Genomic DNA, 16,546 nt, shown 5'->3' with positions numbered 1-16,546 from the left:
ATCCTTCCTTTTCTCCCCTTCTCTCTCTTTCCTATCTCCCTTTCCCTCTGTCTCTCTCTACATCTTTATCTTCTTCGATTTCTCTCTTCTGGAAAAATTTAGAGCATGTCCTAGACTCCATGTCATTTTGCCATTAAATACTTTCCTATGCATCTGGTAAGCATTTCTAAACAACTACCATTTCATTCTTAGCTGAGTCCTTGATGAGATCAAGCAGAATATTGTTGTAATCAGTAGTGAAATGCTTATGCCCCAAAATAAGCATTTTTATGCAAAATATTAAATTTAGCCCAATTCAGCAAGCATGTTCATATCTTTTTTTCACAAGGTGCATGCATAGCACATACAAATGAACAGGATTGGGAGCCCCTGATCCCAGGCAAATCCTAAAGAAAGTCAAATTAAAATAAATGCAGTTTAAGGCCGTCAACATTCAAGCTAAATCTTCAGAGAGCAGGGAATCTTTCCAGGAAAGAAAGGAAGTATAAGGACATTTCTTGTTGCATTAGAAGTTGAGGTGTCATTGGCTAGGTGAGTTCAAAGGGAGCATTCTCTGGACCACTGGAGAGGCTCTGCGGGTGGTGGTGCAGTGGGGAAGGCACTTGCCTTTCACACAACACTGCTTCCATCTCCGGCACCAGGCCCTGTCAAGAGTGACTCCAGAGCATAAAGCCAGGAGTAGTCTGTGAGCACTGCCAGGTACTAGCTGCAAAACTCAAGGGGAAAACTCTGTTCATGCTAAGCCTTGAAAAATAATACAGCCCCTGCAAACAGCATATAAAATTGTGAAATAGTGGTGAATGAAAGTTCCTTCACAGGCACCAAAACAAGAAAAGGAGCCAGGTGCACCCATCGCTCACCACTGTGGGGATTCCACTTCAGGCCTTTGACCTCTGGGCATCCTTAAAATCTCTACACCCTGTACCTTGTGAGGACCAAGGCCGAGAATCCACTTGCTGGTGTTTGTCTAGGCCTGCGGTTTTCCTTTGTGGGCTTCCTTTTTAGTTTTAACAGAGAATACAGCCAGTTTGTAAAGGAATTTAACCTCTCCTGCCAAGCATCAATAGAGTTTTGCAACCAGAAGGCCACAAGCCTTAACTCACTTGGACACTCTTCTGCGTGTCTGGTTCCCTGGGATCTAGGCAGATTCACACAGAGGTGGAAGCATGGCGTGGCCTGGTAGAAAGCACTTAACCATTTTCTTTCACTCCTTCCTAAGCAGGGCCCTGGTGAGACAGAGGGAACAAGGTAAAGGGAGACAGAGAACCCCATGTAAAGGGAATATGGTGCCTGATGTGCAAATAGTGTAGAGAATGTACACGAGAAGGCACAGGTGGTGGGACTGGACAGTTCCATGGGTTTGACTTGCACTGTAAGGACCACGAGTGCCAGATGAGATTGTCTCTAACACAGTAGGAAAGGGAAATCATTTGGAGGTGTTATGCAGCCTCATACACGTACACAACCTCACAGTCCAGAAATTTCAGGATCTGTAGAATGGGGATGAATTTGCAGAGGTCCTCAGTGGACCTGTAGAGTGGCAGCAGCAGGATTGTGTGAGTGTGACTGCCAGAGTTTGGGCAGGGCTGAGACCCATCCCCACCCCACCCCGGGTCACCTCAGAGTTTTCAGCCAGGGACCTGTGTGCTCATGAATCCTAGCTGTTTGCTTGGCTTACATCTCCTTGGAGATTTAGTTTGAAGAGCAGGGTGTGTGAGTTAGTTGACATGGTAGCGGCTGTGGGAAGTGGGTGTGGCTTCCAGGGCTTCTGGAAGTACGGGGCGGAGCGAGGGGGGCAGGGGGAAGTTTCCCGCCCCCACTGAGAGAAGACCTCAGAATTCTTAGCCCAGCACCAGAGTACCTGCAACGTTTGCAGTTTGGTATCTCTGCAGAGAAACTGAATGAAACCGTTGAGCGTTGAGTTAGGCAGTTGGTGTGGGGACAGCAGTAGGAACCTCGATTGTTAACCTCTTTAAAGGTCTGCCTCCTGAAAGAAAATGAGAACTGTAAAGAATATTTCCCAAAACATATGCCTGTGCTTATCAGTTTGTGTGTATTTGTGTATAATCACACATGCCTGGGACTGGTTTGAGCACCTTTATTTGTAGTAAGTCTGATTCTCACAGTAATACTATGAAGGAAGTGTGGTTCTTGTCCCCATTCCTGGAGAGATATGGTTAGTGCTGTAGCCAAGGGAACACAGCAAGCACGTGGTAGAGCCAGTCTCATACACTGGCTGAGAGCCTGGTTCTTTGCCTCCTCCAGGCTAATCTGGTCACAAGCATAAGGGTCTCACAGAATGTGTCTGAAGCAGAGTTGGTTAGTGACCGTGATTGCTATGTCCAGTGAGGTCTCTGTTCTCAGTATTGTGGGGTCACCCTGGGTTGTGCCAGGAGCCCAGAACCATTCCAGGTGGATCTTAGTGGAGCCAGGGACCTGCAGCCAGGGAAGGCCTTTCACACTGCAGGCCCTCAGGTCCTGAGACGCTGAGACTTCTCACTTCCCCACTCACAGTGCTCATTGCTCTGCCTCCCAAGGTGTATGCCCAGATTCAGAGGGGAGGACAGGATCTGGGACCTCAGATTGGGGTCACCGGGGAATAGCTTGTCTCTCATCCATGGTGGTAGAAGTTCATTTGAGGGGAGCAGAATGATAATACAGCAGACCCGGGTTCAATCCCTGGCACCACAAGCACTGCTACGAGTCATCCCTGTGCACAGAGCCAGCAGTTGGCCCCTAGCAAAACAAAATTCATTTTTGTTCCACTGGCCCTGGTTGCTGCTCAGGAATAGACAGGTACCCTGGTCCTTCCGGGGCTGGCATGCCTGCTGTGCAGGTCGGGGACCCCATCACTGTCTGGCATCCCTGGGTTCCTGCTACACTTCCCCAGCCCACTGCAGTGGCCACTTGGGAAGAAGGAACGTACATGTGGAATCATCTTATTTTCTGGCCTCTGGATCACTCTTGGAGAGGTCATGATGTTGCACATTTCATTAGAAGTGTAAATCACAGAAGAGCAGTTGCTTGACCTCAGCAGTTTATAATCTGTGTGAGTCATAAATAAAAGCGTTAAGTAACATGGAGCCATTTGATCAAAGCAATGGGGATGCAGATAGTGTTGGCAAAGAAAATGTTCTTTTATGCAAGGATTCTTTTTCTCCTGAAAGATGAAAGGGTGGCAGGAGAAAAGTGCGGCCCTTTCTAAAAGTCCTGTGTGGGGGGTTGAGGGAGGGGATGCACCTTGGGAGCACCTGGGGAGCAGGGAACTTGGCTTCCATGAAGGGTCATAACCAGCACACAGCAGCATGTGGCTGTGCCCACTGAACTCTGCACCCAGTGCTCTCGGTAGGCCTTCCCTAATGAAAGGATGGACGTCCCCTCCTGACCCAGGAGCCACTCTTGGCTGGATCAGGGTGCTGCTCTGTGTAAGTTTTAACCCTGACCCCTCTCTTCTGTCCAGAACCAGATTACCAGGTGTACCTAAATGCATCCAAGGTGGCCGAGTTCTCGGATGACCTCACCAAGCTGGACTGCCGGGTGGACAGCAGGAATGCCGAGGCAGGCATGCGTTTCACTGTGTCCTGGTACTATCGGCTGAATCGGCGTAGTGATGACGCAGTGGCCAGTGAGCTGCTGGCTGTCATGAATGGAGACTGGACGCTCAAGTATGGGGAGAGGAGCCAGCAGCGGGCCCGGGATGGGGACTTCATCTTTTCCAAGGAGCAGAGCGACACATTCACCTTCCGAATCCAGAGGACCACTGAGGAAGACAGAGGCAGCTACTACTGCATCGTGTCAGCCTGGACAAGGCAGCGCAACAACAGCTGGGTGAAGAGCAAGGAGGTCTTCTCGAGGCCCGTCAACGTGTTCTGGGCCTCTGAAGGTGGGGGCCTGTGCTCTTGTCCTATAGCTGTTCTCTTGTACCCTGGGGCTTTCCTGTGTGTCCTCAGATGAGCAATCTGCCCTGAGCAGGCTCTCCTGTGCACTGGGAAACCCCTGAAGCAGCTCTTGCTGCCTGGTGCTTTGCCTGAAGCCTGCATGTTTTCTAGTAGTTCAGGGATGGTGCTGGCGGGCAGGAAGTCCCGTGACATGGAGGCTGTTTCTGAACTGAGCCGTGGACACTCTTCCTCATATCACACCACCTCGTGGGCTGAGTCTGCACCACAAGGCTGCTGGCGGGGGGAGGGGACCTGAGGTGTCACAGCTGAGGCAGTGACCTCAGGCCATTGTGTTGTCTCCAGGAGCCGGTCATCCATGCAGAGGTGCAAAGATGGTGTTTCAGAGAGGTGACAAGAACCTCAGGGAAACTGCTTCTCTTTTTTCTTTACGCATGATAAATATTTTATACACACACAGACACGCACAAACACGCACACAATGAAATGCAGTATTTTTATTGTAGTTCAGGGAATATAGAATAGTTTAAACATTTTTGGTTCTGTTTTGGGGTTTTGGGTTTGTTTTTCTTTTTCTTTTTGGCTTTTTAGGCCACCCCTGCAGTACTCTGCGCTTACTTCTAGATTTGCAATTTTGCGCTCAGGAATCACTTCTGGCAGGGCTGGGAGAAACACATGTGATTGATCCCAGGTTGGTCACATGCAAGGCAGATGCCGTACTGACTGTACAGTCACTCTGGCCCCACATTTTTTTGTTTGTTTTGTTTAGGATTTTTTGGTCCACACCAGGCAATAATTAGAGGTTAGTCCTGGATCTGCACTCAGGAGTCACCCCTGGTAGGCTTAGCTCAGGGAACCATGTGGGATGCTGGCCAAACCCTGGTTGACCGTGTGCAAGGCAAACTACCAACCTGCTGTACTGTTTCTCCAGCCCCATATTCTTGATAGTTGTCAGTTTCTCCAGGAAACCCATGACTACCTGCCTGGAGCTGAAGTAGTACAGGGTGCCTGCAAGCCTCTTTGCCTACTCTGTCATCCCTCCTGCACCCCAACCCAAACAGAGCCCCTCGCTCCCAGCATTCCTCTCTCTGCCCTCCTGGGGACTATACCCTCCCCTGTGCTGCCCGGAGCCCCCTGCAGACCAGGCTTATCTTCTGACACTGCTGTACAACTGCACCAGGCAGGGAAGTGCCCTCTGTGTCCCTCTTGGCAGCTTTGAGGACGTCCATTTCTCTTATCCCAAAAGTGCCCAGGGCCAGCACCCACTGCCCTCATTGGCCGAGCCCTGGCCCCCTCTCATCATCTTCCTGAGGTTATCAGCAGTCTTTTCCCACCAGTGTCCCTTCCTTTCTTGCCATCTTCACTGTGCATGTGGAAGGCTAAGTTGCACATTGCAGCCACCCCAGTGCTGGAGTCACATCCCCCTGCTTGCCCTGGGTTTCTGCCCTGAATGTCCTGGGGTAGTTGGCAGGATGGAGTTGGAATTTGCATGTATGGTCCAAGCTTGATGGTCCTGAGGGAGCCGGCCCCAGTTGCTCCCCAGGCCTCATGCCATCCGCTCCATGCATCCCCTGAGCACCCAGGCGCACCCCATACCAGACATCTGCTTCTGATGGCCACCACCTCCCCACTCTCAAATCTAAACAAATTCTAACCCCATTCTCTACACCTGTGGGGTAATGCTCTCCATCCCCCTCTCGGGGCTCCCCACAGCCCTGAGGTCCTGTCAGGGCCCCGCCAACAGTCCCGCCAGCTTGCCATTACTCCCGATGCCTCTTCTTTCTTGCCTACCCATGCCTGCTGTTCCAGATGATTGCCTTTATCACTATCCTTCATTCATTCCTACACCTTCCCAAAGGTGGAAGGAAGCATGAGACATGCAGCCACCCTCCTGTTTGCAGCTTAAATTCCCAGATGGTCATAGTGCCATCACCTCCCTCACCAGAACCTCAGGTACAACCTGGTATGGTACCCCTAACCAAAAAAAATTTTTTTTCTCTAATTTCTACTTTGTTAGGGCCAGTGTCCAGACTCTCCATACTCTCTGATCCTTCTGCTCCTCTGAAGGTCACGTTGATCAACCTACTGCAGAATGTGTTGTTAGTTCCTCGACACAGCAAGCTGTAGGTGGTGAGGGAGCTCTCTGGCCTGATCCAGCTTCCTGGACTGAGGGGCCTCCCCCAGGACTGGCCTCTCTCTGTGTGAATCTTTGGGCTCCTTTACTTTATCCCTTCTGTCTTCTTCATGCTCCATCATCCCTGCTTCCCAAGACACAGCCCTCAACTTCTTTTCTAGGAACTTTGCTGGGTGATCGCTCCTCCGAGCACCGAGGGACACCCCCCCCTCACACCTGGATGTCCCCCCAGTGGTAGTTGGAGAAACCCAGAGATCTCTCCAGAACCCCAGATGCAAGTTTATGTTGCTCTGATGTGACTGCTCTGATCTCTTTCACCTTTGCTATCACCAGAGTCATTGTTGTTGTGAGCCACACCTTGGCCTTTAATTCCTCATTCTCCAGAGCTGACTGGACTCACGCCACTTCTCTTTCTCCCATGATCACACCGCCCTCATCTCCAGCCTGGCTTCTCACGTTCCTATACCAGTTGCTTCCCTGGCGCTCCCCAACCCCCAGCACCCCTGGGCTTTAGCATCACTGTCTCCAAGACTTGAACTATCCAGCCCATCTTGTGAATTTAGAGAGAAACTGTAATATCTGTGTTCTGCTGAAATTTTGGCAGACCAATTATTTCCCCAAATGTCTACCTAAAAACTTCTTCTTTTTTTTTTTTTTTTTGCTTTTTGGGTCACAGCTGGCGATGCACAGGGGTTACTCCTGGCTGATACACTCAGTAATTACCCCTGTGGTGCTCGGGGGACCATTGGGATGCTGGGAATCGAACCCGGGTTGGCCACGTGCAAGGCAAACGCCCTGCCTGCTGTGCTATCGCTCCAACCCCTAAAACTTCTTTTTATAATTGACCAGATTATAGATTTAATCATTTTATAAAAGGATGAAAAAGAATGTGTTTACCTATCCTACAGATATTTTGTTACTCTCCCTATCCCCCCCACCCCGCCAGTGACTCTTGGTAGATGAGGTCTCATGAGTGCGCTCGCTGCCTCTTATATGCACTTGCACTTACCCTCAGTTAACTCCAGAAATACCGTACACAATAAGATGTTTGGGGAAAAAGACCGAGACCATGTACATATGATTCTTTGCCTAGTAGAAGTAAATGTTATAAGTCATTGTTGTTAATCTTACTGTGCCCTATTTATAAAGGGGTATATATTTGGGATATATGCATTACTGCATTTGTAGTGATGGGTTTCCATTCTGGGAAGTGACTTGAGGTGGTTTCAGTGTCATGCAGGTGAATGTCACACAGTGTGACTGCACAAACATAGGCGGTCTGATAACTGGACTGGAGCTTGTACACACCTAGACCACATGGCATGGCCAAGTGGGGCTTCTGTTGTGTATGTCTTTTCCTCAAGTGTTAAGTGTCAGGTGACAGTGTGGCCTAAGACCCTGTTCAAAGTTTTCACATATCCAGTGGAGGTTTGGGAACATCTGCCCTGTAGAAAATCAGGTCTAGGGTCATGTATATGTGCGCAGGGATTGCTTGGGGCTTATGTTTTTGTTTTCACAGGAGACTGGAAGTAGTTCTCTCCTTTTTTTTTTCTTCCAGTTTTTGAGCCATACCTGGCAGTGCTCAGGGGTTACTCCTGGCTCTGCATTCAAGGATTAATCTTTTTTTTTTTTTTTTTTTTTTTGCTTTTTGGGTCACACCTGGTGATGCTCAGGGCTTACTCCTGGCTCTGCACTCAGGAATTACTCCTGGCGGTGCATCGGGGACCATATGGGATTCTGGGAATCGAACCTGGGTCAGCCCTACCCACTGTGTTATCGCTCCAGCCCCTCAAGGATTATTCTTTCTTTCTTTCTTTTTATCTTTTTAGTGAAACACCATGAGGTACAGTTGTAGACTCATAATTTTTTGGTTTTGGGTTTCAGTTATACTATGGTTCAGTACCCATCCCTCCACCAGTGCCTATTCTCCACCTTCAATGCTGCCAGTATCCCTCTCATCCCCCCCATTCCCCCCCTCACCCCAACCCTGTGGCTCAAGGATTATTCTTCATGGTGCACCAGGGACTATATGAAAGCTGGCTAACAAACCTGGATCAGATACATGCAAAGCAAGTGCCCTACCTGCTGTACTATCTCTCCAACCCCAGGGTAGCGCTTTCTTTTTTTTTTTTTTTAGGTTTTTGGGTCACACCCGGCGATGCTGCACAGGAGTTATTCCTGGCTCTGCACTCAGGAATTACTCCTGGCAGTGCTCAGGGGACCATATGGGATGCTGGGAATCAAACCCAGGTCGGCCGTGTGCAAGGCAAACACCCTACCCACTGTGCTATGACTCCAGCCCCCAGGGTAGCTCTCTTAAGCTTAAAATTTATGGACACTTGTCTGAAATGCCTACATCTAGCAGTGTGTCTGCACTGATCCCTTTACTTAATATTTGTGCAGTCACATGCCCAATAGGTAGAATAGACACTACACTATCCTTAATCCAGCAGTCTGGTTCAGCTCAGGGTACTTCCCTGCACCCAGTGAATCTCTGGGTGTTCGAGGCAAATGTCTCCCTGGACTGATGTGGGGGTGCTGGGAGCTGTGTTTAACCTGCTTTCTCCAGCCCACTAGGCAAGTATTGTCTCTCATGCCCCCCAATGACTGCCCAAATCCTCACTATAGGTGACTCTTCTCAAGGATTTAGTAAACCCTTGAAACTAAATTCTCATCCATCATTCCCTCTTCCATCACGCTCATTTCATCATTCCAGATAGCTCGATTCCTCCAGCCTGCTGGTTTTCAGCTGCCTACATGCACAGGATTTTTTTTGTGAGTCTCCAGATTCCTGGAGCGCTGTCATGTAGCAATTGCAGATAACTCGCTACTCCTCAGCATCTCACATCAGCCTCTTGAATGATGATCCTGTTCTTTCTGGTGCTGTGTTGCAGACTCCATGCTGGTGGTGAAGGCCAGACAGCTCAAGCCTTTCTTTGCCGTGGGGAACACATTTGAGATGATTTGTAAAGTGTCTTCCAAGAATATTAAGTCGCCACGCTATTCTGTCCTCATCACCGCTGAGAAGCCTGTTGGCGACCTCACCAGTCCCAATGAAACCAAGTACATCATCTCCCTGGACCTGGATTCGGTGGTGAAGCTAGAGAACTGGACAGACGAGTCACGTGTGGATGGCGTGGTGTTGGAGAAGGTTCAGGAAGACGAGTTTCGCTACCGAATGTACCAGACTCAGGTCTCCGATGCAGGGCTGTACCGCTGCCTGGTGACAGCCTGGTCTCCGGTCAGGGGCAGCCTATGGAGAGAGGCGGCCACCAGCCTCTCCAATGCTATCGAGATTGACTTCCCAACCTCAGGTGAGCAGAGTCCCCAGTACAGGCAGAGACTAAGCAGTAGAGATTGGACAGTGACTTCAGTTTATTTTAAGAACAGCTTTATTGAGTTCTGATTCATATGCCATATATAGTATGCCTCTAAGGCCCATGAGCTTCACTATATTCAGAGTTGGGTGACCATCAGCACAACTGTAGAAGACTTTAATTATGCACAGCCCCCTACCCTTTCTCTCAGACCTCTCCTGCTTCTTCCCAACGAGCCCCCTCTCCCCAGTCACTGACCTTTATGTCTCCATCTGTTTACCTGTTCTAGGCACTCCATGGAAGTAGACCATTGTCTCTGACCCTTGCATTAGGATAATGGTTCAGGGTGGTTTGTGTAGTGGTGTTTAGCAGTACTTCCTTTTGGGGACAGAGTAATACTCCATTGAGAGAACATACTGTGTTTCTTTCACATTTTCCAGCTAATATAACTTGGGTGTTTCCTGTGCTGAACTATTATGAGTAATGTTATTGTGAACATTTTTTTTTAAATTTTGGTGTCACACCCGGCAATGCGCTGGGCTTACTCCTGGCTCTGCACTCAGGAATCACTCCTGGTGGGGCTCAGGACACCATATGGGGTACCAGGATTGAATCCAGGTTGGCCTCTTGCAAGGTAAGCTCCCCTACCAACTGTACTATTGCTCCGGCCCCTGTTGTAAACATTTTTGTGCACATTTTGTGTGAACATGTTGACTTCTTTTCAGTCAAAATAAGAACAAAAGAAGGCAAGTTCAAGCTCAGTCCTTTTCCACCAGAGGAATTTAATGACTTGACTGGTGGGGAGCTCAGCACTAAGGCCGGAGCCCCAGCCAGTTGCCTTCACCTAAGAGGGTCCCTAGCTGAGGAGCAGTTGTGTTGAGGGCACTTGTGGCCCAGTTGATCGGAGCTGTATTTGCAGTTAGGGCATGAGTGACCCCCGATCATGCTGCTTCATACATTGGATTGGAAAAGATTCTCCATCAGTCAGTCCTGTGCCTAGACACCAGAGGTGTGGATAAAGGGAACTGCTGAATGGTTAACATTGATTACAAGTGTCCATCTATGGGAAGCTTTAAACGAGGGATCTTTGTGTCTACTCTGAATTGATTTTATGCTCTAAGGTAGAAAGATTTGTTTTGATATTTTTTCCCCCATGGAAGAGAGATATACTTCTTACTTATCTGTGTAATTCATTAAACTCCTCTGACAATAAATTTGTGTATGTGAGTCTCAATAGATAGATGATTTAAATGGTTTTCATCCCGATCTTATATTAATACTAATGTGAAGGACCATAATTTTTTTAGTTTAAAAAGAAAGTTTAGACCAGAAATTTCAGGCGACTTGAGCACATACATGGTGGTCAGAGGCCCTGGATTCAGTTTTCAGTGCTGCGTGGTCCCCTGAGCACCGCCAGGGTGAACCTGGGGGCCCCAGCTCTGCTCAGTCCAGGAGTATCACTGGGAGTGGCCCCTTGGCCCCCTGAGCACTGCTTGGGAGACCTGAAAAAAAAAGTTTTCCCTGAGTGCCAGTGAAAGTTTCTGAGTGCTAAGTGCACCCTCACCAAAAAAAAAAAAAAAAAAAAAAAAAAAATTGCAGGTATCAATTGAGTCAGTGTAATGAATGCAAACTTTTTTTTTCTTTTTGGGCCACACCCAGCGATGCTCAGGGGTTACTCCTGGCTTTGCACTCAGGAATTACTCCTGGCGGTGCTGGGGGACTTATGGGATGCTGGCAATTGAACCTGGATCGGCCGCATGCAAGGCAACGCCCTACCCTCTGTGCTACAGCTCCGGCCTGAATGCAGACTTCTTGTTGGATAAAATACTGCCACTTAGGCTTAAGGAATAGTACCGTGGTTTACAGTTCCCGCATTGCAGCCTTGCAAGCATATGGTCAAGAGTTCAGATCCCAGGTGTCTCATACTTATGAATGTGAGTGTGATCTTAACAGTTCTGTTGTCTGTGAGCCCTGGCACCTTCCCAGAAAAAGTTGCACTGCACTGTAGCACTGTCTTCCTGTTGTTCATTGATTTGCTTGAGCAGGCACCAGTAACGTCTCCATTGTGAGACTTGTTACTGTTTTTGGCATACTGAATACGTCATGGGTAGCTTGCCAGGCTTTGCCATGCGGGCAAGATACTCTCAGTAGTTTGCCGGGCTCTCCGAGAGGGAGGAATAACCCGGGTCGGCTGTGTGCAAGGCAAATGCCCTGCCTGCTGTTCTATGGCTCCAGCTCAGAAAAAGTTACTACCATTTAATTGAAAGGTAATTGAGACCCTATAAAATGTGTTTTCTGTTAACATTATTATGTATTACTTGAGTCTTTATATTGTGCAGTGAAACCATCTTAATATCTTCACTTCTCGATAATAAGGACTAAGTAGTGATCTCGATCCTTGGACAGAGCAGGAAGTCCAAGTGGGCATCATAGCAGATTTATCAAGGCAGTTTTAACATGGCATGAGAGTCACCCATTTCAAGTGTGTATTCCAGTCATTTTCACTTTAGTCACCGAATTGTGCAAGTGTCTCTGCTGTTTGATTCCAGGACTTTTTGATCACTCCAGAGAAACTGTGCCCATTCGCACTCATTATTCTTTCCTCACTCCCTGGCAGCCCCTGACAATTCCCTCCCGTTGATCGTCGATTTGCTTGAGCGGGCCCAGTAACGTCTCCATTGGAGACTTTTGTTGTTACTGTGTCTGGCATATCGAATACTCTCGGTTGCTTGCCGGGCTCTCCAAGAGGGGCGGAGGAATCGAACTCAATAATCTATTTTCTCTCTGAGGATTGGCCAGTTCCAGACAACTCACGTGATGAATCCTCTAATATGTGGACTTTTGTCTTTAGCTTCCTTCACTTAGCTCCATGTTAGAGCAGGCGTGAGTACTTGTTCAGTGTTGCTGCTAAACTTCAGGAGCATGTTCTAAAAAGTGCACTGGGCAGTGTCATCATTGCGTTAATGTCATTACACAGTGTTCTCATACAGACCTCAATGCTGTAGGCTGCATCAAGGCATCACTGCCGTACGTACTGTCTACCTCAACCAAAAGTACGTGACCTAGTACTGTACTTTGGTCCTTTCTATCATGAATAAACTCCCTTTTGCTTATCCATTCATCCACTGAAAGACACTTAGATTGTGTTCACCTCTGACTGTATTAATAATGCTAGCATAAATGGCATACATGTTTTTTGTCTGGACGTCAGTTTTTATTTCTCACCTAGGGTTGTTGATGGGTTCTACAGTAATTTTAACTGTTTGAAGAACTTCTGAACTATTTTCCAAAGCAGCTGCATGATTTTACATTCCCACTAGTAATGTATGAAGGTTCTAATTTCTCCCTTTCCTCGCTAATTCTGTTTATTGTTCATTTTTTAAATTACAGTCAACCTGGTGTGTGTAAACTAATATTTCATGTGTTTTAATTTGCATATCCTTAATCACTGATGATTTTGAGCATCTTTCCATGTAATCATTGGTCATATCGCATATCTCCCCTGGAGAAATTTCTGTTCAAATGATTTGCCCATTGTTAATGAGTTATTTGTCTTTATATTGTTACATTGCATCCACAGACTATGCATGCAAGACTCCTAACTGAACCCTGATTTGAAAATATCTACTACTCTGTTGGTTGTCTTTTTACTTTCTTTTTTTTTTTTTTATGGTGAGTCTTGCGGTACAATACTTGATGAAGTTAATTCATCCTCTTTTTTTTTTGCTATTTTTTATGTTTTTGGTATCATATTTAAGAATCCATTGCCTGACCCAAGGTCGTGAAGGTTTGTTTTTTTGTTTTGTTTTTGTTTTTCAAATTTATTTATTTTTATTTTTTTCCAAACTGCACATATTTAATGATGATTAAAAAAACCATTTCCAGAACACTCTGCCTGCTCGCCTCCACACCCCACACCCGCAGCCCTGGATCACTGTTCCTGTTGCCCAAGAGTCTCAGTCCTTCTTGGCGGCCGCCTTGCGCATGGCAGCCAGCACGTTGCTCAACTCCTCTCTCTTCTCTTGGCCCGAATGTGTGTGCCCACCCTTTTCTTGATGAACTTGAGGGCGCGCTTGTCCTTGGACACCTTGAGCAGCTCCATGGCGCGCCACTCGTGGGACTTGAAGCCGCACACCTCCCAGATCATGTCCCGTACGAACTTGGTGTGTTTGATGAGGCGCCCGCGGCGGCGGCTGTAGCCTCGGCTTGCTCACGTTCTTGGTCACCTTGTGGCCCTTGTGGAGGCCCACGGCCATGGGGTAGCGTAGGGCCATGGCTGCACTGGCGAGGCGGGGAGTAGGGGCGCGCGTGTGAGCTCCGGCCCGGGCCCGCCTTCCCCGGACGCCCCCGCAGCACCCCGGGGCCGCCCCCAGCCTTGCAGCGCCGCCAGCACCGGCACCCTGGGACCCCCTGCACCCGGATGGAGGCAGACCACCAACCTGCGGCTCCTTGTGCGAAGTGTTTTTCAAATTTAGAGATGACTTCATTAAAGGGAAAGGAAAGGAGAGGATGGAAAAGGAAGGAAGGGAAGCTCACAAAGTTTGAGAGGGTTCTCCTAAAGAAGGACACCAGGAAAGGCAGAAGCCCTTCTCCCTTTTTTTCTTTTCTTTCTTTTTTTTTTTTAATTTTATTGAATCACCATGAGATAGGTCGTGAAGGTTTTAATCTGTTTATTCTAAGTTTTTTAATTGTATCTATTATATGTGGCTATTATTCATTCCAAGTTAATTTGTGTGATACACAAAAGGTATTTAGATTTCTTTTTTTTTTTTTCTTGCTTGCAAATCCCCAATCCTCCTATCACCATTTGTTGAATACCCTATTCTTTCCCCCCACTGAGCATGTCTTGGTATACTTCTCAAGAATCACTTAACAATCAATTTAAGGGTTTATTACTGTACTCTTGGTTCTGACCTATATGCCTCTTCCTCCTGTTACCCCATTGCTTAATTATTACAGCCTTGCATTAGTTTCAATATCTAGAAGTATCTTCCAGGTTTTTTCTTTTCTTTTGCAGGAGGCGTAGCTGTACTACAGGGCTCTCCTAGATCAGTGCTCAGGGCTCACACCTAGTGGTACTCAGAGGATCAGGCAGTGCTTCAGATCAAACCCAAGTTGGCAGCATGCAAAAGCAAGTGCCTCAACCCCTGTTCTATCTCTCTACCCTCACCATCTTTTTGTCCTTTTTAAGATAATCTTCAGCTATTTAGGGCTCCTTGCATCTCCACATGAATTTCAATGGCACAAAATAATTTATTTTATACTACTTGTTACAACAAAATGTAACTAGAATTATCAAAAAAATGTTTTTTGTTTGTTTTTTCACAAAAGAAAATTTGTGAAAATTGTTATATCTCATGATGGGGTTATCAAAGTTATTGTCTGAGGATTCTGAGCTGTTTGTTGCAGTTGAGCCTTCTGTGTTATTGTTTTTGCTTATTGAGCTTAGCTGGCTTCTGTGCTACATCCCGTCTAATTTGCTGTGCTCCTACTGGGCTGTCAGTATTGTGGAATTTGGAGATGCCGCATACCTGCATTTGCGACCTCAGATTCAAGAGCTCCAGATTCTGTAGAACTAGGATGATTCTTGGCCCAACCACTTCCCAAAGAGTCCCCAGAGTTTTCAAACCAGAGACTTGTTTTATAGCCCACTGATTTGGGGGCAGGGGGACAAGAGGAGGGAGCCTGTAGTAGCTCTTTTTTCTTTTCCTTTTTCTTTGGTGGGGGAAGGGGCTGGAGATATGTGTTGTCTCTAGCACCATTTGAGGAGTTACTACCATCTTACAGCATTGCCTTTCAGTCTATGAACATGGAATATCTTTCCACACATCTGGAACTCGAACTTCTGATAATGGTGTTTTGTAGCTTGAAGCTCTTTCATTAAATTTAGCCGAAGCTCTTGCTCCTTCTCATGAAGGTATACACAGAATTGCTTTTCTTTTTCACCTTTTCCCCTTGATTGTTGTTGATGATGAATGTGTGCAGGTGTCTCCTTCTCTGGCCTCTCCACTGGCCGTGGTACTCACCGAGCCTACACTCCAGGCTGTCATGCTCACTGAGCTGTGCTCTTCAAGACTCGTGGTCTCGGTTGTGGTCACAGTTACTGTTGTGGCACTTGTGAAGGTCGTCCTCGAATACTCACTAAGGTGGCACATCCTCGCCAAGCGCTTACCCAGTGTTTGTGTTGGGGTGCTCTCTGGGTGGCCCCCTTCTCTGTGGTATTTGCACACACCTGGCTGTGGTGCAGCCGGAACTCTCCTACTGTGCAGGGATCACAGACAGCAAGGCTGCTGCGACCTCGCCCAGTGGGGTAAGAGGGTTTACTCATGACCAGTCTCTCACAAGGTTGCCAGTGTCCAGGGAAACACCATCTTTCATTCTTCATGTTCTAGCCATTGCAAGTAGCCTGCTACTTTGGCTTTTTTTTTTTTTTTTTTTTTTTTTTTAGTGAAGCACCATGAGGTACAGTTGTAGATTTACAAATCTTTGTGCTTGAGTTTCGGTCATACAATGATCAAATACCCATCCCTCCACCAGTGCCCATTTCCCCCCACCCCCCCTCCCACCCTGCCTCTGTGGCAGGGCATTCCCCTGTGTTCTTTCTCTCCTTTTGGGTGTTGTGGTCTGCAAAAGAGGCATTGAGTGGCAATCATGTTCAGTCCATAGTCTACTTTCAACATGCATTTCCCCTCCTGGGAGGGTCCGCCAAACACCCTTTATTTGGTGTTCCCTTCTCTATCTGAACTGCCCTTTCCCCTAGAATATCCATCTGGCCTCTAAGCTATGGAGTAATCCTCCTGGTGTTGATCTCAGCTATTCTTAGGTATTGATCTCATATTTTGTTGCTTTATATCCCCCAGATGAATGCAATTTTTTCTATGTCTATCCCTCTCTTTCTGACTCATTTCGCTTAGCATGATACTTTCCATATTGTACCACTTGTATGTAAATTTCATGACTTCATCTCTTCTAAGAGCTACATAGTACTCCATTGTGTAGATGTACCAAAGTTTCTTTAACCAGTCATCTGTTCTTGGGCACTCAGGTTTCTTCCAGTTTCTGGCTATTGTAAAGAGTGCTGCAATGAACAAACAAGTGCAGATGTCACTTCGACTACACATTTTTGCCTCTCTGGGGTATATTCCCAGGAGTGGTATCGCTGGGTCAAATGGGAGCTCAATTTCTAATTTTTTGAGAAA

The 16,546-nt window shown here is 47.3% G+C and overlaps 1 protein-coding gene and 1 pseudogene across 1 annotated transcript in view; one reads left to right on the top strand and one right to left on the bottom strand.

Moving 5' to 3' along the window:
* The window catches only part of PTGFRN (prostaglandin F2 receptor inhibitor), an 88,604-nt gene that overhangs the window by 53,598 nt on the left and 18,460 nt on the right, over nucleotides 1–16,546 (top strand). The window contains exons 5-6 of the mRNA XM_056139064.1: nucleotides 3,461–3,883; nucleotides 8,925–9,344. Of these exons, the coding sequence (XP_055995039.1) occupies nucleotides 3,461–3,883; nucleotides 8,925–9,344 (843 nt within the window). The remainder of the gene's footprint in view (nucleotides 1–3,460; nucleotides 3,884–8,924; nucleotides 9,345–16,546) is intronic.
* LOC130046153 (60S ribosomal protein L36-like) lies at nucleotides 13,304–13,621 on the bottom strand (annotated as a pseudogene).

This window comes from Sorex fumeus, unplaced genomic scaffold (genome assembly GCF_029834395.1).
Source record: "Sorex fumeus unplaced genomic scaffold, SorFum_2.1 ptg000131l, whole genome shotgun sequence".
Taxonomy (NCBI): Eukaryota; Metazoa; Chordata; class Mammalia; order Eulipotyphla; family Soricidae; genus Sorex; species Sorex fumeus.
The sequence above is the reverse complement of the archived record's forward strand: the minus strand, read 5'-3'. Positions and strand labels throughout refer to the sequence as shown.